This window comes from Orbicella franksi, chromosome 9 (assembly GCF_964199315.1).
Source record: "Orbicella franksi chromosome 9, jaOrbFran1.1, whole genome shotgun sequence".
Lineage (NCBI taxonomy): Eukaryota > Metazoa > Cnidaria > Anthozoa > Scleractinia > Merulinidae > Orbicella > Orbicella franksi.
The window spans coordinates 12,407,845-12,433,064 of record NC_138153.1 but is presented as its reverse complement, the minus strand read 5'-3'; the positions used below and the strand labels follow the sequence as shown (position 1 = coordinate 12,433,064).

The window sequence follows — 25,220 nt, the reverse complement described above, 5'->3', positions numbered from 1 at the left end:
CACAGTTGACAAGATGCCTTGAAAGGAGATCAAGTCTAACATCCGCAAAGAGTGGTATAAGTTTAAGTCAATCAAAACCTACGTTGATAAATATGACAACAAAGACACGAGGGAAGGAATACGAACGCAAGAATTGTGGCCAGTTGTTTGGCCAATTGTCAGCTTACAAGGAACATGAACGAACTCACACAGGAGAGAAGCCGTATACATGCAAGTATTGCAACAAGTGCTTTAGCCGATCATCAAATTGCAAGCAACATGAACGAACTCATACAGGAGAGAAGCCGTATACATGCAAGCATTGTAACAAGTGCTTTAGCCGATCATCAACTTGCAAGCAACATGAACGAACTCACACAGGAGAGAAGCCCTATACATGTAAATATTGTAAAAAGTGCTTTAACCACGCATCAAATTGCAAGCAACATGAACGAACTCACACTGGAGAGAAGTCGTATACATGCAAGTATTGTAAAAAGTGCTTTAGCCAATCATCAGATTGCAAGAAACATGAACGAACTCACACAGGAGAGAAGCCGTATACATGCAAGTATTGTAAAAGGTGCTTTAGCCAATCATCAGATTGCAAGAAACATGAACGAACTCACATAGGACAGAAGCCGTTTACATGCAAGTATTGTAAAAAGTGCTTTAGCCAATCATCAACTTGCAGGCAACATGAACGAACTCACACAGGAGTGAAGCCGTATACATGCAAGTATTGTAAAAAGTGCTTTAGCCAATCATCAACTTGCAAGCGACACGAAAGAACTCACACGGGAGAGAAGCCGTATACATTGAAGTATTGTGAAAGGTGTTGCAGCCGATTACAAATTTGCAAGCAACATGTACGAACTCACACGGGAAAGAAGCCATATACATGCAAGTATTGTAAAAAGACCTTTGGCCAGTCATCATCTTGCAAGCGACAAAAACAAGCAATGGATAGTTCTTTAAAACTAACGCAGCATGGTCAGTGCCTAAAACAAAGAAAACATCTTCCAGAGCCCACAATAACTCGAAGTAGCAAAGAGTCTAGTGTGCTGGTTTCTTTGAGTGAAGAAAACCCAAGCCACGTTGAAGGCCTCACCTGTTGGATTTGTCAGGAGCAATTTAGTAGCAAGGCATGTCTCATCCAACATTACGATGATCATATGAGATAAAAGCGATGCATATGCAAACTTTTTCATTCTGTAAGCATTAAACCTTAACCTTTCCTTCATTTATCATTGTATTTAGTGTTTGTGTAGGCTCACCTTGACATAATTTGTTTTGCCAAAGTTAGTCAGTGCTTGAACAAATTTGATAAGTTTGTTTAAGCGACAAATAAAGCAAGCAGTGACATCGGCTGACGAATCTTGAATCTCCTCTTATACCTGCCACAAACGTGACTTCCAGAGAACTCTCATATGTTATTCCGTTTTCGACTGAAAGCATCAAATTTAGCGAAAAGGGTCTATTAGCTGCTCTACCAAGTGAACCGCGTTACGTTTTCAAGTTATGCAAAGCTAAATGTTGTAAGGTTGATATAGAGTTTTAATACTTGTTAGTACTGTTTCATATTCTCTTTAAAACTGTCGTAAACGCTTACTCCGCGGCTTATGTCCTCTTTATTTTCAGTTGTTTTCAATTTCCTTATCTTTATCATTTCTGATGACGAATTTGTGTTACTGTGGCATTGCCACCCTCAACAAATGTGTATGGAAATTTAGAGCATGCCGTTAAAAATATAGCCAATCAGAATGCATGAAAGTCATTGTATCATCGACCGTATTTCACCCAAGATTCCTATCGTGCGTTGCGCGTGTTTCGCATTGATTGTATTGGCCACTGTATTTTTTATGGCATGGTATAAAATAGATATACAACCCGTTCTCGTGGAGGTTTAATAGACCATTTGACGTTTAGTTAATAGTTGATTGGTTTCTATCAGATGTTAGTATAAATAAACTAGCTTTCTATCACGAATGCCGTTTTCTGATATGCTACGCTACTCACTATCTATTCTGTGCTAGATAGTGAGTAGCCTAGCAGTGTGCGCTTGTTAACAAAATGACGGCCGCTTCTTGGCGTTTTCGAAGTGTCTGTGAAGAGGAGTTAGATAAAGTTTTGAAGGACTGGTAGATTTATACTAAAACAATTAGATTATTCGCTCTCGATTTCTATGCGTGATGATTGACTCGGGTTGCGCCCTCGTCAACTACCATGCGATAGAAATCTCGAGCTCATAATCTAATTGTTTAATAGAAAATTTTTAATGTTTTAGATTTTGTAACCTTGTGGGATAATCTTGTGGGATAATCCATGGTATATGAATAACTAGTGTGTATGTCTCAGAGTTATTGGATATTTTGCGGTTGTGGGTTATAGCTCGCATGTAGTGACTTTATCTTTCACGCAACGCTACGCTCTTGGGAAAGGGATCCTTTGTCCCCAGTGTTGCGTGACAGAGAAAGGGTATGAACTGGACTAGTGTGTTCCTTTGCAGTGACTTGGTAATCGTGTATCGCACAGTTATATCAATATGTTGGACAAGCTTTTTAGACTGATTGCTTATGGATGAAAGTATTTTAAAAATTATACTTTCTGTTTTTAATTTTGTTTCTAATGTATTGGGTGAACGAACTGGTAATCAGTTTAGTGATGTGTTTGAAGTATGATGTGAAGTATATATGAAATAATTCATACTTGAACTGCGGTTGTAGCTGAAAGTGAAGAATGAACAACGCAGTAAATTTTCCAACTCAAGCAATTGGAAAGAAGAAGCCTGAAAAAAAGAAAAAAAATCGGCCCTGATTTTTTTCAGGCATCTTCTTTCCAATTGCTTAAGGGTGAAAATTTACTGCGATGATCATTCTTCACTTTCTTTTGTTTGAAGTGTGACAATAATATTGTTGCTTTAAAAACATACTATCCGGTATGAATGAATGTATTCCAATTACTTGTAAATCCATTGTTAAGGAACCTTTTCTGAAAGGTTTTATTTGTATAGCTTAGAGAGAGGCCATTGAGTTTTTTTAAATTATCAGCCGTTTCGACGTTTCCTCTTTGACTGTTGTCTGGTTACCGTTGTGTTGGTTTGCAAACAAATGTCTTTGTTATGTTAACTTTCTGTAACTAGTCGCTTTTGACTTGTTATCAGAGTTTCACATCCGGTAACCGTGTGTGAGATTGTTTTCATGTTATATTCATCCGTAATTAATAACCTTTTTTTGTATAGCTTAGAGAAAAGCCTTTGTGTTTTGCTTACCAGCCTTGAGGACAACAGGGAAAACTATCTGCAGGTGGTTTTTGACTGGTCATTTGAGTTTGACCGACGCTGTATTATTTTGGACTGCGAATGGGGTTTTCATGGGCCAATATTCGAGGAAAATTATAAACTGAAATGTCGCTGCTTAAGTACTTAGCCTTTGCTTTGGCCATCATCCTTGATGAGTACTTTCCGTTCCAATAAGTATGCAATTATTAATAATATTTCGTAGTAATTTTACTTTGGGTATTTTAAGTGCATCATATTTAGATTCCCAGAATAAACTGGACCTCTGTTATTTTTACTATCTTCTTAAATTCATTTTAATTTTGCCTTCAACATCTAAGAATTGTTTATACCATGGGCTAACAGTTAAAATTACCGTTACAATTGCAGTTGCAGTTAAACGAGTAAAATTTCATCATAAATATATTAGATTGTTCATTGTTTCATAATACTGAATGGACAGATATCGCTGTTTCATATTGCCGTATCCCAAAGATATTTCACACCCTTGACACTGCTTAGACTTGTCTTGAACTCGGAGACTAACTCCCTTTGAAAATTGCGCATTGCTCGTAGAACTGTTCCAAAAATACACCTAGATAAAGGTAACACACGATCGGTGTTACTCCCAAAGAAGACATCAAAACCTTAGTGCACAAATCAACAGTTGCCATCACTTGCTCCCGCTAACATTAACCCTAACCGTAACCCTAACCCTAACCCTATCCCTAAGCTCCCCCCCCCCCAACTTTTAATAAGGAATTACCCTAGTGCTGTTGGACTAGTCTTCTTATCTGCGTACCTCTCCTCCGTACCAATGACCTCTTTCCCCTCTCCAGCACTCACTTTCACATTGAAATTTCTAGTTTAACACGTATTCCTAGCCGGCTAACTAGATAGATAGCTTTCAGGCGAGCAAGAAAGCAACGTTATCCTTTCTTGATTATTAAAGGGAATGGCAGAAAATGCTAAACGAAATTAGAGCAGAACAAGCAATGTTTCTAGGCAATGCCAGAAGGAGAATAGTCCTTTAGAGCGGACTTCAACCCAGGTAATTTAGCTTCCCCAGGCTCAAAACATGTTTCGCAAGCTAATCAGTCGATTGTGCTTCTTTGAACATAATTTCTCATTATTGTACTACAAGTTTACCTTTAGCAATGCACTAATCATTACGATGATCATACGAGATAAAAACGACGCTTATGTTAACCTGACCCTTTGCTTTTTTTTTTTCCTAGGCTTGTTTATAATAATGTTGGTTATTTTAACCACGACATAATTACTTCTGTTGAAGTTCGCCCTTGCAGAATGATTTTTTTTTTAATCGCCAATTTAAGGTCGCAGTGATACGATCAAAGAACATTGCAACTTTCCTATTCCTGTAGCAAACGTAACTTTGATAATAGAATTCTCGTGTGTTTTTTACTTTTGACTGAAAACAATCGAATTTAAGTTTAAAGCCTCCATCAGTTACTCTGCCTGTACAAAACGTTTTTCAAGTTGTAAGAGACGTAATGCAGAAAGACAGATAGAGCGGTTTTCATTTTAGTGTCGAAAAGTAGTTGGTTGTGCATCAAGTACGCTACTCGACTGGCTTAAAAAACTAGCGCCACTTTTAGTCTGTTTTAGTTTAATCAGAAAACCAAAACCAATCGTGACCGCACGTTTTCCCTCGCGTTGCGCCAGCTACATTTAATTACTGCGAGTATCGATTGATTTTCTGGACTGTCTCACTCTTTCTTGATTAGGTAGAATGATTACTTTGGTTTTGGTTTACGACACTCAATAGCAATTGAAAACCACTCTATGGAACCCGTAGTGTCTTAATTACTCTGTTTCATAACGAGTCTATGCAAATCCTTTTATATGGAAATATTTTGACTTCTATGAAAATGAACAGGTAGACGGAACACATTTCCATATGAATGGTTTCGCATGAAGACTCGTTTTGACACAGGCAAAAGGCAAATCGGAAATGGCCTATTACGAGACGCACGCAGGTGAAAACAGCGGCTTTCGACGGTTGCACCTTGGCCTTCGCTTTTTTGGTTTTACGGTAGTCAAATTGTGGTTTCGTGCGTCAAAAATCTTTTGAATTTCACCTGCGAGAAACTTGAAAGCTTTGAACAATCGACATCACACTTTCAGCAGTCCGTTGTTTTAACATCGTCTGTTCTGCGATGTGTACTAACTCACGTTCAAGGGACCTCTGAGCTCCTCTTTGTTGACCTGCAGGGAAGGGAAGGTGAGGAAGAACTACTGATGGTAAAAGGAAAAGACAGAGAAGCCCTGGAGCATAGCGTTATGCTTGGTGCATGTAGAAGTTTGCCTTATTTATGGCTAGCCCCGTGAGCGGGCAAGATGAACCAAATCCTGCGCTGTGATTGGCTACCCGAGCGGGCAAGATGGAGCTGTCTTGTCCGCTCGAGACTACCCGCCGTGTCCCGCAACAAAAATTTCCGCGAAAGCCATATAATAAATCCCTTATTGACCAAGCTTGCTCGATCAAGATGGCTTGATATTGGCCTCGTTCTTTTTTTGCGAGTTTATGGACCTGACACAGTTTTATGCCGAGTTAATTATGCCGGGTGAATTAAAGAATATCACAGAACACGCATCTGCCCAAGGGCTTGACGATTTCTACTCAGGAGATGAACGAGAGCAGCAGATCATTTCACGTGCCATTGACAACACTGGTCCCGTTCCTTCAAGATGTGCTTTTAGTCAACTTTTTCCTGTAAATTCCACTGCATCTTTGTGTGCTCCCAGCCATGTTTACAATTTCAGTCACTGCAGAGTCATCTTGAACATCACTGGGAATTATGCCGTTCAGAAGAGCGCAAGTGACATAAGGCGAGGATACAAGCTTATCTTCATTAAAGAATCAGATTCTGAGTAAAGTGAAAGCGTTTAGAATGGTTTAACTTTGTTTGAAAAAGCACTAACTTTAAATTTTCAAAGTTGAAAGTTTGTTAGCAGGCCTGTTTGTTAATATCCTAGTATCTTTGTGCAAAAATAAAATTTCATTCAGCTCATTCGTTCATTTGTGGTGATTGATTCTTTGTCAACATTAAATGGCTTCCTATGACTGATTACTCAAGAGCACATTCAGAAGTTCAGTCATTTTTCCCTCTATTTCCTTAACGAGTAATCGCAATGGGTCCTCGTAAAATTAAGGATTAATATCACTTGTGTTCTCAGAAGTTGCTGAAATTGCCATCGTTGCTGCATTACCCAGGCAATTTCAGCAACTTCTGAAAACATGCGTCACATTAATCCTTAATTTTACTCGGCCCCATGCAATTACCTATACTAAATGCCTTTGTTATATTACTTACAATGGATGACAAATTAAAGAAATTGAGGCACTTTTAAAAGATGACAATTAGCAATTTTTGACCTCTTATTCTATTTCATTTGCGTCAAGGGGTTGATTCTCTGATTCCCCTGGCCCCCCGACCCCCGGGACTGTAAGGACAGTGTTTGGTCGAGGACATCGCTCTCATACTCTTCTAAATTTCCTTGGAAGTTTCTTTCATTCGTACTTTTCTTTGTGTTTTGATTTTCACTCTTGTCTTTCAATTCTCTGATATATTCCTCGTCAGCTATCTCAAAACGAGATGCCAGTGGTTGCAGAAATTTTTTAGCAACAACTTCTCGATAGCAACCTCAGGACCAATCGTGAGCGAGTACTTTTGCCCTCTTCATAATCAAAATTAAGAAAAAAATACCCTCTTCATTAACCAATCAGCATTCAGTAATTTTCCCCTCTATGTGATTGTGGATAAAACATGAACTTAATATTAGAATTTCACATAGCAATATAATGTGTAGTTCAAGAAAGCATTCATAAGTCCTGCACGGAAGGGATTGTTTTTAAGACCCCCCTCACCCCTGTGGAAATTGAAATTATAAGCTTGATACATTGATTTTAGTGTTTTGGTCTTAGAGAACCCCAGCCCCTCCTGGAAATTCCAATCCTTTCTGTGAGGGAGTAGGGATATTTTCTGGAACTGTGCAACAGTATCAGTAACAGTAACCTTTATTGATATACAATTGCACTCCTTGGATGGGAGTAAAATTGAGCTGAGATGTGATTCTTGGAGGTAAAATCAGAAAAAAAGAACTGATCTTGTGGGGAGATGTAAACATGATAAGAAGAAAATTTACACAACTCCAATAACGTCAATGATTATTCTACTAAATATAACATTAAAAAAAAAAAGAAAAAAAAATACAGAGTCCAGCTTTTATCTGTCAATTTGTACACTCAGTCAATCAATCAACAGGTAATTTCCACACATTCTGGGAAAAATCACCTGACCTTGAACACAATTAACAATGGTACCACACAGATGCTACCTCAGATTATTTTCTTTTGGGGAGGACCACCGAAACACAGGTGTAGTGTCCCGCATGTTCATTGTGACTGTTTTATTATTATGGGATATATTGTAGCGAGCATGGGTCTCGAGATGTCAAACGATTAAAACATGTTGTTGTTATGAACCGAGTTTTTTAGTGTATTAGGACGAAGACACCACATTTGGCGACGAGGATGGGATATTTAACTCGCCGAACGGCTGCTGAAGTGGAAACGAGTTTAAACGGTGGACAAAACTCGCACAGATGGCCGTATGCTTGAGCGGATTACCTGGATTGCCTGCGTTCGACGCTGTCGGTGAACCAGCTACACTTTCACAACGATGGTTAACTTGGAAGAACGAATTTGAGCTCTATGTTACTGCCTCTGGAATCAGCGACCCTGCACAAAAAGAGCGCTACTACTTCACCTCGCTGGGCCCAAAGTCCGAGGTGTTTTCAATAATTCGATTCCTGCCGAAGCACGTGGCGAAGCGAAAGATAACAAAAAAGTTATAGACTGCCTCTCGGAACACTTCAAGCTTAAAAAGAACGCTCGGATGGCCCGACAAACATTTTTAGGGGCTACTCCATTAGCTTGTGAAACCATCAACAATTTTATTACTCGCCTGCAGAAAATAGCAGGGCATTGTGACTACGAGGGCGAAAGGGACAATCAGGTAAGAGATCGCGCCATTTCTTTCCTGAAAGACAAAAATCCCAAGTCAAAGTTGTATCGTGAGGAAACACTGACTCTCAGCAAAACTCATGGAAATCGTTGGTCAGTACCATGACAAAGAAGCGCTTATTCTTATCGCATAAAGCCAAGTAAACAGCTTGTCCAGTGATCGAAAACAAGGTGGAAAATGTTGGCGGTGCGATAAAGTGGGCCACTTCGCGAAAGATTGCCGTCGGTCACGTGACCACAAGTGCAGAAAGTGCGGCCACATGGGTTATATATTTTGAAGTGTGTTGTCACTCCAAGCAGAATAAAGGACGGGACTCTAGCCGCAGTTCAAGTCGTGGTCGTGGAAGCTCACGAACAAAACCCAGACGTGGACGAAGAGGAGGAAATTCAAAGGAACAACGCTATGTACACAACGTGACCGGAGACACGAGTGCCGAGAACCGTGTAAGCAGTAATGATTTTTACGTGTTCACCTCCGGGAGCACTGATGGACAGAACACTATGGAACTCATGATTGAAGATAAGCTCATAAACGTTGTTATAGACTCTGGTGCTAGTTGTAATTTAATGTCAGAGGAAATGTTTAATTTTGTAACAGGGGGAAATGCTAGATTGTTGGAGTGTAATAAGAGAGTTTATGCTTATGCTTCTGTAGAACCACTCCAGCTTAAGGGGAAGTATAGTTTTAATGCGCAGGTGCCACAGACCCACAAATCCCTGTATACTGAGTTTTATGTAATGTGCGGTAAAGCAGCAACGCTACTAAGCCGCGAAGCCTCCGAGTTGCTGGGCGTGTTAAGGGTCGGCGTGTCCATTAAAAGCTGTGATGTTAAATCTGATGACATGAAAAAATTTACGGAAAGGCCCCACTAAAGACCAAATTCCCAAAAGTATATCAAGGTCGTGGCAAGCTCAAAGGGTATCAGCTAAAACTCCGCATTGATGAGAAAGTTCAACCAGTCGCTCAGCCAGTACGCAGAATTTCCTTTAGTAGAAGAGCCAAAGTCACTGAGAAGCTAGAAGAATTGCTCAAACTTGATGTCATTGAAAAGGTGGAGGGAACAACAAGCTGAGTGAATCCCTTAGTTGTAGTTGAGAAGCCTAATGGTGACATCAGAATATATCTTGCCATGAGGCAAGCAAATCAGGGCATTGTACGGGAGAAACACCCAGTTCCAACAGTTGAAGAGACACTTCAAGAGGTCTCCTATGCCAAAGTTTTCTCCAAGCTAGATCTAAATATGGCTTTCCACCAAATTGAGTTAGATCCAGACTCAAGGGACATTACAGCATTTGCTGCGCCTGATGGTTTATACAGGTACAAGCGCTTACTCTTTGGCGTGAACATGGCCACGGAAAAATTCCAGCAAATCGTGTGGCAAGTGATTAAAGGCTGCCCAGGAGCATACAACCTCCATGATGACCTGCGAGTCGTTGGGGCAGACGACAAAGAACACGATGAGAACTTAGACAGGGTCATGCGCAAACTGGAGGAATCTGGCCTCACGCTGAACTATGATAAGTGTGAAATTGGTGTTAGCAGCATGGTTTACATGGGTGATGTACTCTCTGGTGAAGGACTGAAAGTCTCAAGTGAGTGAGTAACAGCTATGGTCGAGGCACCAACACCCCAGAACCAGACTGAAGTAAGAAGTTTTCTTGGGTCAGTTCAATTTTGCGCGAGGTTCATCCCAAACTTTGCAACCATATCAAGTCCATTGTGGGACCTAAGCAGCAAAGATGTTAAGTGGCAGTGGGGTGCAAAAGAGAGCAAAGCCTTTCAAGAAATCAAAGACCTGCGAACTAGACCACCAGTGATGGCCTACCACAGACAAGGTGCCACGACACGCCTCACAACCGATGCCTCTCCTCTTGGAGTTGGAGCGATCCTGGAGCAGAAACGAGAAGACGGGACCTACAGGCCAATATATTGCGCAAGCCGAAAGCTTAGCAAAGTTGAAGCAAGATACTCCCAATTTGAAAGAGAAGCTCTAGCTGTCAGATGGGCTTGCGAGAAGTTTTACCTGTACCTATACGGAATTAAATTCGAGATCCGCACTGACCACAAGTCGCTAGTCACAGTACTCAGTGCAAAGTCCAAACCTCCATCTGCCCGGATAGAAGGGTGGCTCTTGTACTTGCAGCGATTCCAATACACGTTGACACACATACCAGGCAAAGCTAATGCAGCAGATGTCCTCAGCCGCCTGCCCGTTAGCTCAACTCAAGATGAAGACACCCGAGAAACTGAAGATTTTGCATACAGCGTGGCGAGTGCAGCAGTGCCAGCCGCTTTACTGCCGAAGCAAGTCGAGACTGCCACAGCAAATGACCCAACCTTACCGATAGTGCGCAAAGCTGTAACGACTGGTGACTGGACCCAGCTGTCAGACACCATCTACAAAGCAGTTAAAGAAGAACTTTGAGTAGTAGGACAAGTAGTGATGAGAGGAACTCGTATCGTGATGCCTCAAAGCCTTTGGAAACAAACCATCATGTTGAAACACGAAGGTCATCAGGGCATGGTCCGTACTAAAGCCAGGTTGCGAGAGAAAGTGTGGTGGCCGCAAATGGACAAACAGGTGGAGGATGCCATACGTTCTTGCCATCCTTGTCAGCTTGCAGGACCAAGAGCAAAACCAGAACCCATGAGGTCAGGCAGACTGCCTGATGGGTCCTGGCAGGAGATCTCAGGTAAGATCTTCTTGAGATCTCAAATGGTGAACACCTCTTGGTAGTTGTCGACTTTTATTCTCGTTGGCTCGAGGCCATTCTCCTGAAGAAGACAGATGCTCGACACGTGATAAAGAGTATGGAAGCTATTTTCAGAACACATGGATTACCAGAAGTTCTACGCAGTGACAATGGACCACCATTTGCGTCGAAGGAATTTGAGGGCTTCCTGCCCCAAGAAGGGCGTACCCTATTGGCCACAGAGCAACGGAGAAGTGGAAGGTGGCAATGAAACAATTCTGAAGATTGTGCAAATTGCTCGCCTTGAAGGGAAAGATTGGAGAAAAGCACTTGAGAACTTTCTCTTCCAGTATAGCGTTACCCCATATACTGTTACTTGAGTGTCGCCTGCAGAACTGATGATGGGGAGGAAACTGCGCTACAAGCTTCCTCGAGTTGAATTCTCCAAAGAGCGTACAACGGAAGCATATTGGCAAGGGCTGTTGAGAGAGAGAGACAGTCGTGCAAAACTCCGCCAAAAAGAATATGCAGACAGAACACGAGGAGCTAAACACAGCAATATTGAGGAGGGCGACAAAGTGCTATTAAAGCGGACACGTGAAAACAAGCTCTCACCGAACTATGAGCCAGAACCTTACACTGTCACTCACAAAGATGGAAATGCTGTCATCTTACAGGACACAAATGGGAACAATAAGATGCGCAACATTGCTCACATGAAAAAGTTTGTCGATCCTGAAACTGTTGACAAAGGGGAAACAGATCCGCAGCCACACTTACCCGAGCAGCCAGTGCAGCCCGAACAGGATCACCCAAATCCCAGTGCTAGTCAACCAGCAGCAGATACAGGGGAAGCTCCATCTAACCCCTTGCCTTCAGTCGCTTCGCGCCCCGTGCGTGCCAGGCAAGCGCCCGCCTGGATGCAAGATTATGTGTACGCATAGTTTAAATTACTCAGAAGAAAATAAGAGACTCCGGACTTTCTTTTAAACACTTTACTAGTCACTTCGAGATTGTTATCTCTACCTTCATAAGCTTTTATGGATTTACTTGTTTGTTTTTGTAATAACTTAGGGGGAGATGTAGTGTCCCGTATGTTCATTGTGATTGTTTTATTATTATAGGATATGATATAGCAAGCATGTGGTCTTGAAGATGCCAAACGAATAAAACATGTTGTTGTTATGAACCAAGTTGTTTAGTGTATTAGGACGAAGACACCACACCTACGATCGACAATCCCTGCATAGAAAGTGATGCCAGCAAAAATGAACGGAATTCTTTAGTATTCTTCACCTTTCTGTTCATGGTTCGAACAGTTTCGTTGGTAAACCATCGCCAAACTTAATTTCTCACCCAGTTAAAAATTCAAGCACCTTAAAAATTTCCGGCTCTTTCCTGCTCTCCCCGCCGAATATATCAACTGGAGTTTCTAAAAAAAACCGTTTTGTTGCAACAACGACATGTGTTGAGCCGTGAGTTAACAATATGGCCCAAATCCTCCATGTCCTCCATTTTAAACACGGCTCAACATCGCTGGTCACAGCTGTTTCATATTTTCGCGCCAGCAATCGGCTCGAGCATTCTGACTTCCTTTCACGATTTCTTTGTTTTCAAACAGCCAATCAAAAAAATTCGAATTTAATTCGAAAATCCTATGTCCCCAGAGTCCTTCGATTCTCGTGCCAAGGCCCCACCGGCTAAGAGGAGCGAAAAGGGCTATGGGGACGAGAATGATTTTAATATGGCGGCCACTGTGCGATTTGCTGTTGAAGTCGTTGTAGCTGGTTTTCAAGGTAAGAGAGTCTATAAGAATGCTTTTCTCATGTCTAGCTAAGCTATAGATTTATGAAAGAGAATGGAAACAAAATTGTGTCTGTGTTTTGCAATGTAGAATACGGTAGACAGTAGTTCGTGAACTTGTAAGGTCGACATTTTGGCGCATTCTGTTGAAATCGCTTTTTCCACGAGTTTAGGGAATAAAATTAGACGTTTTGAAAAGCACAGAAGTAGATCAGATGATCGAGCGTCCTTCGTATTGGCTATTAAATACATTGACTAAAGGTTTTGAAATGTTTTTAATCACTTCTACTGATTTGTCACGTTGTAGTCTGAACAAATTACCAGCGTTTTTTTATAGTATAGTGGGAAGTAAAGTAACTTACCACTTTTCTCTGGTAATTTTATTGTTGTATGTTCTGACAACAACAACGATATGTGTGGGGTTAATGTAGTGTCATAAACTATTTAAATAACTGCCCAAATTGTAGCACTAATGTGGAGTGATAATTGTGTTGTTGTTGTTCAACATTTAGTATCAGTTGTGACTCAGTAGTGAGCTTGCTATGAATAACTTACTCTGAGATTACGATATTGGTCAATGTAAAATGAAGACTATGGACTGCATACTGCAGACTGGGGGTAAACTGCACACTGCACACTGCACACTTTTTAATATTATTATATCTTGTTATTTGCATTATTGAGTGTTAACCATAAACAGGACTATTCCGGCCAATCGTAGTGAAAGACTGCACCCCAGTTAGCTTGAATATCACTCTGGTTTGCCTGAATATCACTCAGGCTAGCCTGAATAATGCTTCGGTTAGCCTGTTTACAGTTATCTGTCACTTTTTTTGCGACAGAACAGACTAAGGTTTTGCTTATACCTGTTCATGGTTGTTTGGTCTACAATGAGGGACAAAAGTGCTGAGATGGCAACCCTAAAACATGGAATCAGAAATCCAGAATCTGGAGTCCAGAAACTGCAAACCAAAAACTGGAATCTGGAATTCATGAAATTGAGAATAACAACAGAAAAATTTCACTTCAGCAATGCTCATGAAATAGATACAGGAAAAAGTAATGTCATTGTTGTTCTTCATTTTCTCTGCTTTACATTATTGCAAACTGCATGTTGTGTATTATTGTAAAAACATAACTAGTTTTGAACAACCCCTCAGCTATACATGTGGCCCAGTTGTGTAAAAGGTGGATAATGCATTCCATTGGATTAATCATTATCCAGTGGGGATAGCTTCAGGTGGATATAGTTAGCCATCCTTTGATGACCTCTGATCAACCTGGCCCGGACAAGAGCGTTGTTCTTGATAAGCTCACATTGTACAAAAGAGACTGATGAGTAGCAGAAAAGTCACAGCATTGACCTAAAAGCAATGTTTGTTTGTGATGAATCTTTCAACACGACAACCCAAAAACATAGAAACCAGCTTCGGGGAATCCGTAATCCACAAACAAAAGAAACCAAGAGCTTCAAATTTTCAAATTATATTGTGTAGATTTTGCCTGTTAAAAAAGGCCAATAGAAAAGGACCTCAAACTTCATCTCTTTTGAAACATGGGTTCCCCGTTTGTTGAAATTTGTGCACCGTTACTTCCACTGAAGGCTATGGTTATGAAAATCTTAACTAATTAATGTGCATCACAATTTGATTCTAATCACCCTGAGAACGACTGAAGTAAGCTTTCTGGTAATTGGCATTTTGTTTAAGTGATCTACAATTTGCGGGAGGTATAATTTGGCCTACATGTCTAGTAGATACTAAACAAGTTAGCAATGTCATAGAAAACTGGGTTTCATCAGTGGCAGCAGGCTGTAACTCGACAGTCGCACCTCTCACTTTAGATATGCAAGGGTTAACTTGGCTCTTCTGAGAAAAGTTTGTTTTTCTAAACATGCAAGATTAATTCCAGAACAACACTATTTTCACACTGATAGACTGTGTTGCAAATCATGACTGGATATTCTTATCCGCCTTCATATTAAGATAATTTCAAAAAACGGTTGCACACTTACTTACGTGTCCTCCTCATTTGCAAATGGATTGGATCACGTTGTTCAAAGATGCCTAAAGAATGCAAGAAACACATTGCATGCAAACATCTCTTTGATGTCAGTGCTGTGAGAATAGCTTGTTTCTATTGTGCTTCATTCTTTTCCGAGTAGTTTGATCTAGACAAGAACCACCCTTCTGCCAAGTGCCAGGTTCAACCCTATCTTCCCTAAAACTCACTAACCCTGACTGGATAGTGATGTATCCTGTGACAGTGGATCCACCCTTTTGAACAAAGGGGTCAGGCCCGGGTTGTTTGGAGGTTGGATAATACTATCCACCAGATAAATCGCTATCCAGTGATAAGTGTTAACAAAACAAACCATGCTATCTGCTGGATAGTGATTTATCAGGTGGATAGCGTTATCCACTTTATGAACAACCCGGGTCAGATGTATAGCTGGGTGTTGCTTAAAACCAGACATGTTTTTTTTTTTTTTTTTTTTTTTTTTTTTTTTTTTTTTTTTTTTTTTTTTTTTTTTACAATTACAGTTTGTGGTTGAGGTTGGAAGAAAAGAAAAAACAATGACAACGATATTTATTTCTTTAGTGGACATTGCTGAAGTGAATTACCGGTATTTCTGTCGATGTTGTCAATATCAACAAATTGCACCCATTGGTTTCTGGATTCCATGTTTTAAGGTTGCTGTGCTGAGCACTTTGCAGTAAAAGTCTATTTTTCAGCATCTTGGAAACATTGCCTGCCCCTTCTTCTTCCCCCTCACCCCTCTACAAACTGTATTGATTTTTCTACCAGTATTTCCAAGACTGTACAGATCACAAAACCCACAACATTGAACTAGGAGGCTGTGGGAATAAGAGAATTAATGCTAGATGTAAATGAAAAATTATAGCATGAGAGGTTGAATATTGAAGTGTCCTAACTACTTTTTTCACCCATTATAAGTAATATGATACAGACATTTATGGGTTAAACATAAGCTTAAAGAACAGTTAACATTTCACATTGCACTCATTGGAGGGAAGTAATATTAATAGAGATTAGATTCTTGCAGTTAAAATCAGTGAAAAGAGCTGAACGAACATAAGGAAACAATTTGCCTAACTCCAATAACATCAATAATTAATGTACTAAATATAAATCCAGCTTTAAGCTGTCAATCAGTCAACAAATCAAGTCATTTTTCACACATTCTGAGAAAAATCACCTGACCTTGAACACAACAAGCCACGTTCGATGTATATCAATATTCAAACATGGCTCTGAGGCTTTCAGGACAAACTTCTACCGTATGGCACTGAATTTTTGCGGGTTCTAATTGTTGCAACTGTTGCAATTTTTGTGGTTTTTTCCATGATGCGTTTAAAAAAATGTTCTTGCAGATAAATATTATTGCAAAAATGTTCTCTGCAAAAGTTTAATACTCTACTGGTGAAATTTTAAATACAAACATCACAAGTAGAAACTTATTGCTGTCATCAGCCACATATAAGCATGATGCAGTTGTGATAGAGTGACAATGGTTACTAGATTACTGTGTTTTAATTCTCTACCTGTTGTTTCCCTTGTTAATAATTGATTTTGTCCATAAACCTTAAGTGGGTATAGGGCCAGTTGTTAATAATTGGATGCACTTTAAAAACTTGAAAATGTTTTAATTTCAATTAAATGTGACTTCCCAAACATCGCAAAAATTAATACCCAGCAAGAAAAACCAGTCGTTTACAAAAGAGAAAAACTCCAAAATTTAGTGCCATACATTTTGATTATATTTGTTGGTATTTTCTCTGCATCTCTCTTTTGGTAATTGAGGTAGCAAAGAAACTTAACAAATTTGAAATTTTGTCCTGAAAGCCCCAGGGCCATGTTAGAATATTGTTGATATATCGAACATGGCCCATTAACAATGGTAGCACACAGATGTTCCCTTAGATTCTTTGTTTTGTGGAGCTCCACCATGGAACAGGCTACAATAAAAACTCCGAATTGTTATTTGGCTATTCAACTTCATAACTAATCAGGACACAAATGTAATATGTAGAAACACATCAAAGCTACACTTCACCTCAACCTTGCTGTATTGACCTTGCTAACACTCAGTCAATACGGCAAGGTCGCGGTTTGAGATTTTCCATTAAAGACCGAATGTTCAAGGTTAATAAGTAGTTAACTAATGAGCTAGTAGTAATCAAAGATTATGAGAGTGCATTAGAAGCAGTTCTAATCGAGCAATGCAGAAAAATTTGAGTTTTTGTGTAAGTATCTTTGTATGGACACCAATTTGACCCCCCCCCCCCCCCAAAAAAAAAATTTTCAGGGATGAATGACGTTGTCTCCATGTTCGTCCATGTGCTTCCTTCCGATTGTTGTGCAATATATCGGGCTTTTGAGTGTCGAGGCAGGTTATTGTGGACTGTAGCGGATAAGTTGTTTATTAAAAGTTCGAAATCAGTGTTAATGGCATTTAAAAACGTTGCAAACATATCTTCACAAAATGTGCATGACTCTTCGTACGAACAGAAAGCTGTACTTTGGCTGCATGTTGTGTACCCTCTTCTCTTCGACCAAAACCAACGCTGCTTTCTGCTGAATAAATTAAAGGGGAAAATGTGTAGTTACACTTCGCTGGGCTAGATTTCTGTGCCCAAAATATGTAACATAAACCCAACGAAAGTGTTCACATAGGAAAAGAGTTCAATTCCCCCAGGATTGCTTTGGTACATCAACATGTCCTCCATTTCATTTTTTCGAAAGGGTGTCTGGAAAACTCGAATAGCGAATAGCGAATGGCGAATAGTGTGAATAGTCTCGGATAGTGTGAAAGCGGCGAACAGTCGCGAATAGCCCCGAATAGTGGCGAACAGTTGGTTTTACCGTGTCGAAGTCCATGCTGGTATAAACTATGATTTGTTGACACGTTGCATGATGTCGTCAGTTTCCGTAGATTTACAAGTTAAATAGAACTAAAATATTCACATTTATAGTCTAGTTCATTATTCTAAGCTGGAAGCAAAAATATAACCAAACATTTGCCATCGCGTGCGACTGATTCGAATACTTCCCCTGATGAATAAAGTAGACAGTATTTACATAATTGGCTGTCCCTTGGTTCAGGCTCACTCTTATGGATCTTGCTTTCAGAGACTTCAGAGTACTTTTCCACCAATTCCAAACAATATTCGACCGGATAAACACTGAACTGTGTCGCGACTGGAACTAATCAACAAATCCCGGCCTGATCAATCGATGACAATCGATGATCAGAAATCCAATCGATCAATCGATATCAATCGATGAGAATTAGTTAATTGTTGTCAATTGCTATCGGCCAATCGATGACCAATCGATAATCACGAGCTCGAGTTCTCTAATTGCTATCGATTGCCATCGATTTTTTATTTACTTTTGCTCGATGTCCCGCCGATTTGTAATCGATCTTTGCGTTCCGCTCGCAGCTAAGTAAGTGATAACGTGTCTCGGATGTCTGGCGACTTCTTGTCTTCTGCCGAAATAACCGGGAAATAACAGTCTGTCAAGTTATTTTGAACATCTATTAGTCCCTTGTGCAGTCAAAGGAGATGAGATACACAATCTTATGTAAGAATTTTTTTATTTATTCAAGTGGGAACATTTTTATTGCAGTCACATTTTACGTTTTGTAAAGAACTATAGTTTTGCATTTGGTTCTGTTGTGAAGATCAATAATGTATTGTTGCTTTTGTTTACAAGGGAAATGGCAGCCGAGCGGATGTCACTAAAACTGGTAACGGGGAACGGGAAATCGGAAATGGAAGTCAGGGAACAAGTATGCAGCGCTAACCGACCTTAGAATTTAACATGACGGACAAAGGAAAAGAAAAGGGAACAATTTGGGGAAATGTGAGGAAGTGTTACGGTTATAAACGTGAGTTTCTACCGGCTGTGCCCCACAGTCCAGTATGGTACTGGGATAAACAAAGCATGAAATAGCACCTGGGGTGAAAATCGAATCGGTACCATCACATGCTACCCCAAGCGGTCAGTACAAAAGGCAGACTTCAGACTGCAGACCGGGTACAAAATGCAGACTAGGTACAAAACGCAGAAAGAGAATAAAGACTGTTTTTCGTCTGATACGGGACAACATGTGATCTGAAAACATACCGAGTGTCGTGCAGTCGCTTTTCTGCGGTCATCTTTCACCAACATTAGCATTACATGTATTGTGGAATATTTCTTGCTCGTTCCTTCATATATTTTGTCTTTAACAAAGCGGTCAGTCCACATGTTATTTATCTGCTGCTCAGCTGATTTGCCAGCTGACTTGCCGGTCTCCGAAAGGCCGCCACGCTGCCGAATGCGAAGACAGCAGATGATCCACGTTTAGAGATGGTCATGTGTTATGTCACTTGACCTCGATATCATATTGCTTGTTGCTATTTTTAAATATTGATATGACAGCTTGCGCACAAAATTAGAAGATATGAGTAGACTATGAAGGCTTGAAATTCTATTTAAGTCGAACGACTTTGGCCTCACCGATTGGGGACGTAGCTTGTGGTAACACCGATATGATTTTCATCCCAGGCGCCATTTCATGCTTTGTTTATCCCAGTACCAATCACACTCTGCTCTAACAAGAACGTACTGGGCACATGATCTGGGGGCACAGCAGGAAGAAACTCACTTTCACAACCGTAACACTTCATCACATTTGCCCAAATTGATCCCTTTTCTTTTCCTTTGTCTGCCATGTTGAATTCTTAGGCGGGTTACTGTTGTACAGTCGTTCCCAGACTCCCGTTCCCGGTTCCCGGTTCCCCGTTCCCCGTTTTCTTTTCCCCGTTCCTCGTTCTCCGTTTCCCGTTTCCCGTTTCCCGTTCCCCGTTCCCCGTTCCCCCTTCCTACTTCCCCCTTCCCCGTTCCCCCTTTCACGTTCACCGTTCCCCGTTCCCCGTTCCCCGTTCCCCGTTCCCCGTTCCCCGTTCCCCGTTCCCCGTTCCTCATTTCCCGTTCCCAGTTCCTCGTTCCTCGTTCCTCGTTCCTCGTTCCTCGTTCCCCGTTCCCAGTTTTAGTAACATCCGCAGCCGAGCATTCATTACGTGTAATCTCGGGGTTTTAACTTACAACGATATTTCCTGCTGGGTGTTTATTTAACGGATCAACACCATATGCATTTGGCATCGACCATCTTTCCTCGTTTTACTCTCCTGACCTACCTAAGTTCCCGGCTAAGTTAGAATAGAAGTAACTGGCGTAGCGCTTATTGCGTTAGTAACTTCCTTGGCAAGTCCAGATACGATACGAATTTTATATACCCGCCCAAAAAATATGGAAGTCGATGGAATTGCTAGTCGATGACAAATCGATGGGAATCGATAATAATCGAGGACAATCGATGATAATTTATGACAATTGATGACAATCGATGGCAATCGATGGCAATCGAAACAAAATTTTTGTTCATCGATTGGTCATCGATTTCCGATATCAATCGATTAATTGTTATCGATTGTTATCGATTGCTATGGATTGTTATCGATTATCAGTTTCATCGATTGATCAGGCCGGGACAAGTGCAATCAAAATATAGCTGTTGCCACGGTTAACATCCCAAAGCCAAGGCGACTCAAAGTCGTGTTCGTTAACATATAAAATCAACAAGGACAATTCCCCCAGATTTCGATAAATGCCAGCGTCGAAGCGTTTAAATTCACCAAATCCATCGCTCAGAGCACGAAATATCGAAGCCTACGGCGACTGAATGGAAAGAAGTCCAAGAAACATCCAGCGCTCACATGGACGAGCTCACATGGCCTGCTCACCTACTCACATGTTCGCCACATGTCTTATCACATGTCTTGGTAACGGTACCAGTTTACTGGCCATGACATGCCCCAGCAAAAATCAAGCGGGCTGGCCATTTTGGTGTCCTTACAAGAATGTGGATTTTTCCTGCATTTAACCATGCACAGGGTAACCAACTCTAGAAAGCCACAGGTCAAAATCAGGCTTGCGTTCGGAGAACGCAACAAGTTTTTGTGACCTTTTAAAACAAAGGTAAAAAGTCAAGTTTGCTTTGAAGCCTAGTGGCCATGCAGGCAAGCACACATCTACTCCCTATGCTTGAGGCAACTACAATTCTGGCCAAAGTCCTAGGGGCACGTGACAAATCGACAACTGGTGACGCATTATTTTGAAGTGGGAAGCCATTATTTGATTTGCCGAACCCCCTTCCCCCCCCCCCCCCCAGCCCAAAAAACAATGTTGGAATAGTGTGTCTACTTTGGATGAAGCGACATCAACCCTGTGTTGAAGGTGGGGAGGGGGAGGTGGACAGAAAGATCATATGTTGGCAAAAGTGCAAAGTGTCCTAAGAGTTTTGACCAGGATTGTCTGAATGAGCTCCGATGTTAAAATTGCTCCTTATAGCGATGAAATGGCTACAATGATAGGATTTCAGTTTAATTAAAACGGTTTTACTGCACGCGATAAACTACAGGATTTAAAGTGGCTACGTCTCGGTATTTCAGATGATTTAATCAATTGAATCACAGCCAAGTTTGAAGTAAAAGAATCCTAATGATTTTGGATGTTATAAATCAATTTGAGTTGAACTTGAAACAAATGAGTCATTATTTTCCATTGTTTTCTCCAGTTTTGGCCATCCATACCCCTTTTTACAGCTGATAATGGCTTAAGGTGATTTCCTAGTAAAAGAACCCGCCATAGATTTCCGATGAAACTTGGTATGCTGTTGTTACAGGACAAGGAGATATTAAAAACGTAGTAAAAAGAGGGGGTCACTGCGCTTGTTTTCACACCATAATGCTGACAAATACGGTTATTTAGGTGACTTTTGGTAACCTCCGTGCACAACAAATAAGCTCGATTATTTTTCAATGCAGCGTGTTATGTCACACAGAGTTTGACTCTCATTTATTAGATAAAAAATTTGAACAGGATATTAGGCTTTTGGTTCTCAAATTTTGTGCGCAGTACCTTTGAATACGTGGTTTTATAAGCGTAATTATCAGTCATTTATGGAAACGCTTGATTCATATCTTTAGTCATACTCAGCCGTACTTAGTGTAGACCTTTTCAAAGGCATAATTATCAGAGCATTACACGATCACAAGTCACTCTACGAGACAAAAACCGAATCCCCGGTCAGCACTTGCTCTGAAAATGATGCCATCCACAAGTTTGTGCCAAACAGAACTGACGACTAGCTTTTGAATTTCTTTGACTTCAGCAAAAATACAGATTAAATCGAAACCAATGTGTCTCTAGTCAGAGTTCTTTTAAAACAGGTTCTCTCTTATAGGCCAGTCTAGTTTTTAATTTGGCGGAGGAAAATAAGCGAGATTACTTTAGCTTGAAACTACACATACCCGAACCCCCTTCCCCCCCCCCCCCCCCCGGATGATCAAGGGCCCCTCTTCACACTAAGAATGACCCTTACGACCATGAAGGCTTCCAATCAGTTAATGCCTGGGAACGAGCCTGAGAGCATGTTCATTATTCGAATTATGAATCAGGTTCGCGTAGGGCTGCCCGCTAAATAACGTGACCTTATATCATGTTCTCTTTGTCATTTCGTTAGGAATCTATGGTAGAGACAGCTATCTTGAAAGCACAGTTGACAAGATACCTTAAAAGGAATCAACTCCAACATCTGCAAAGAGTGGTATAAGTTTAAGCCAATCAAAACCTACTTTGATAAATATGACAACAACTGAGACACAACGGAAGGAATACGAACGCAAGAATTGCGGCCAGCTGTTTAACCAATTGTCAGCTTACAAGGAACATGAGCGAACTCACACAGGAGAGAAGCCGTATACATGCAAGTATTGTAAAAAGTGCTTTAGCCGATTACAAATTTGCAAGCTACATGAACGAATTCACACAGGAGAGAAGCCGTATACATGCAAGCATTGTAAAAAGTGCTTTAGCCGTTTAGAAATTTGCAAGCTACACGAACGAACTCACACAGGAGAGAAGCCTTATACGTGCAAATATTGTGAAAAGTGCTTTAACCAATCATCAAATTGCAAGAAACATGAACGAACTCACACAGGAGAGAAGTCGTATACTTGCAAGTATTGTAAAAAGTGCTTTAGCCAATCATCAGATTGCAAGAAACATGAACGAACTCACACAGGAGAGAAGCCGTATATATGCAAGCATTGTAAAAAGTGCTTTAACCAGTCAGCAACTTGCAAGCGACACGAACGAACTCACACAGGAGAGAAGCCGTATACATGCAAGTATTGTAAAAAGTGCTTTAACCAGTCATCAGATTGCAAGCAACATGAACGAATTCACACAGGAGTGAAGCCGTATACGTGCAAGCATTGTAAAAAGAGCTTTATTCAGTCATCCACTTGCAAGCAACATGAAAGAATTCATACAGGAGAGAAGCCGTATACATGCAAATATTGTAAAAAGTGCTTTAGCCAATTAGGAAATTGCAAGGAACATGAACGAACTCACAAAGGAGTGATTGATGAAAATTCAAACCAAGTTGAAAGCCTCACCTGTTGGATTTGTCAGGAGGAACTTGGTAGCAGGGCATGCCTCATCCGTCATTACGATGATCATACGAGACAAAGATGACACTTATGCAAACCTTATCCTTTGCTTTTTCTTCTCTTTCTTTGTAGTAACGTTGGTTGGAGGTTAACCACGACATTTGTCTGAAGCGCAAAATTATGGTAGCAGTCCTACCGTTAAACAACATTGCAACTTTCCTGTATCTACAGCAAACTTCCAGAGAAGAAGTCTCGTATGTTTTTTCCTTCTTGGCTGAAAACAATCGATTTTAAGTTAAAAGTTTCCATTAGTAACCTCCCCTTTACAGAATTTTTTTTGTTATAATAAGCGTAATGCACATAGGTAGATATAGCGGCTTTCATTTTAATGTCGAAAAGTAATTGATTTTACATCAAGTACACAACACGATTGGCTTGAAAAACTCGCGCCACTTTGAGTCCAATCAGAAGTAAAACCAAAACCAATCGTGAACACTCGCACACGTTTTCCTGCGCTTCGCGTAAGCTACATTTAATTACTGGGAGTCATAGAGTTGACTCCTTCGCATGCATCTAATAATAAACGCTCAGTTTTACCTCAATAGTCGGTCGGAGAACAGGATGGTTCCTTTATCTTTTATTTCATATTGAAGCGAAAACTGTCAGGCAAGTTTTTCGTTTTCTGTTTTTCGACCGCAACAAAGACCAGTGCGGAATACGTTTACTTCAGTTGAACAATTAAGTTCACATCAAATGGTTTCAGCGGTGGACAATATGAGTTTTTAAGGGGGCGGTTGGATATATTATTTTTTAAAAAAGAAAATTATCCTCAAGAATAGTTGTACCCAAAAAATTCATGCACATGACCATTGCCAAAAACTAATTCATGTTCGTTCAGAGCGCCGTAAAAACGTCCCGAGGAAAAATATTCCAAGTTATGAAGTTGGAGTGTCCACTTGCACGATTTCTGCTATACCCCGGATCACTATCAGTCCATAGGGAATATCTTCGGTCACATAAGGATGAGCTAAATCTGGAACGAAAGAGTTGTCATCGGTTTCTTGTTATTTCTTAATATTGTTATATATTAAAAATGTTATTATGTGTGGATGTTACATATTACACTTTCATGCCATTTTGGTTAACAACATTTGGTCATTATTTGCAAGTTTTTCTAGATTTAATCCATTTTAATCCTCTCCAGTTTTACCGTCGTTGCCCCCTTTTGGTTTTTCCATGTTTCTTTTGAGTTCTACAGTCTTGAGTTGTTATTATCATACACCGTGACCAGTTGATCGGTACTAAGCCTAACCATTAGGTGACCTAGCTCTGTTAATTCCTGGTACCCATAAGAGTTCTACATCTGGGAAACGAAAGGCTATGAGACTGAGAGGAAACTGTGTTGGCCAGACATATGACACAATGATCTCAGCCAGGGCTGGAACCCAGGCTGCTGGATGCAGAGTTCAGCTCACTCATTAGACCACCACAGCTCCCATGTTTAAAAAAGTGTTGAAAGAAAATTAGTGCACGTAAATTTGTTGTGAAATATAGCAAGATGTGAAGAGGAAAACCATAAATATTGTACAGACAAGATATAAAGTGGTTTAAATATACTGATCCATTAGATAAATAATGTAAATTGTTTAGATATTTGGTCTATGGTTCTCAAATTTTGTGCAGAGTATCTATGAATGGGTCTTCTTAGACGTATAATTACCCTGCTTGATTCATGTATTTCTTTAATTCATGGAGAACGCAGCCATACTTTGTGAGGACTTGTTGAAAGGCACGGGTGTTTGGCTGTCCGATCGCAAGACAAACTCATCCGGCTTCAGTAATTTGCATATTCAATGAATAGAAAATAGATACCTCTTTTTAACCGAGT

The 25,220-nt window shown here is 40.4% G+C and overlaps 2 protein-coding genes across 2 annotated transcripts in view; both read left to right on the top strand.

The window, feature by feature from the left end:
- LOC145498070 (uncharacterized) overlaps positions 1-3,598 on the top strand; it is a 12,213-nt gene extending 8,615 nt beyond the window's left edge. Inside the window, exon 2 of the mRNA XM_081477951.1 lies at positions 1-3,598. This exon is cut by the window's left edge and continues 31 nt beyond it. Within this exon, the coding sequence (XP_081334077.1) occupies positions 93-1,163 (1,071 nt within the window). The 5' untranslated portion in view covers positions 1-92 and the 3' untranslated portion in view covers positions 1,164-3,598.
- An 8,469-nt stretch (positions 3,599-12,067) lies between these two features.
- LOC145498076 (uncharacterized) lies at positions 12,068-24,440 on the top strand. Its single transcript, XM_081477956.1, has 2 exons — positions 12,068-12,796; positions 22,402-24,440. The coding sequence occupies exon 2, from the start codon at positions 22,524-22,526 to the stop codon at positions 23,415-23,417; it is 894 nt and encodes a 297-aa protein (XP_081334082.1). The 5' UTR covers positions 12,068-12,796; positions 22,402-22,523; the 3' UTR covers positions 23,418-24,440.
- Positions 24,441-25,220: the final 780 nt, after the last annotated feature.

What these genes read in the sequence shown, in the direction of transcription:
- LOC145498076 (XM_081477956.1), top strand. Translation starts at nt 22,524, where the DNA reads ATGACAACAACTGAGACACAACGGAAGGAATACGAACGCAAGAATTGC.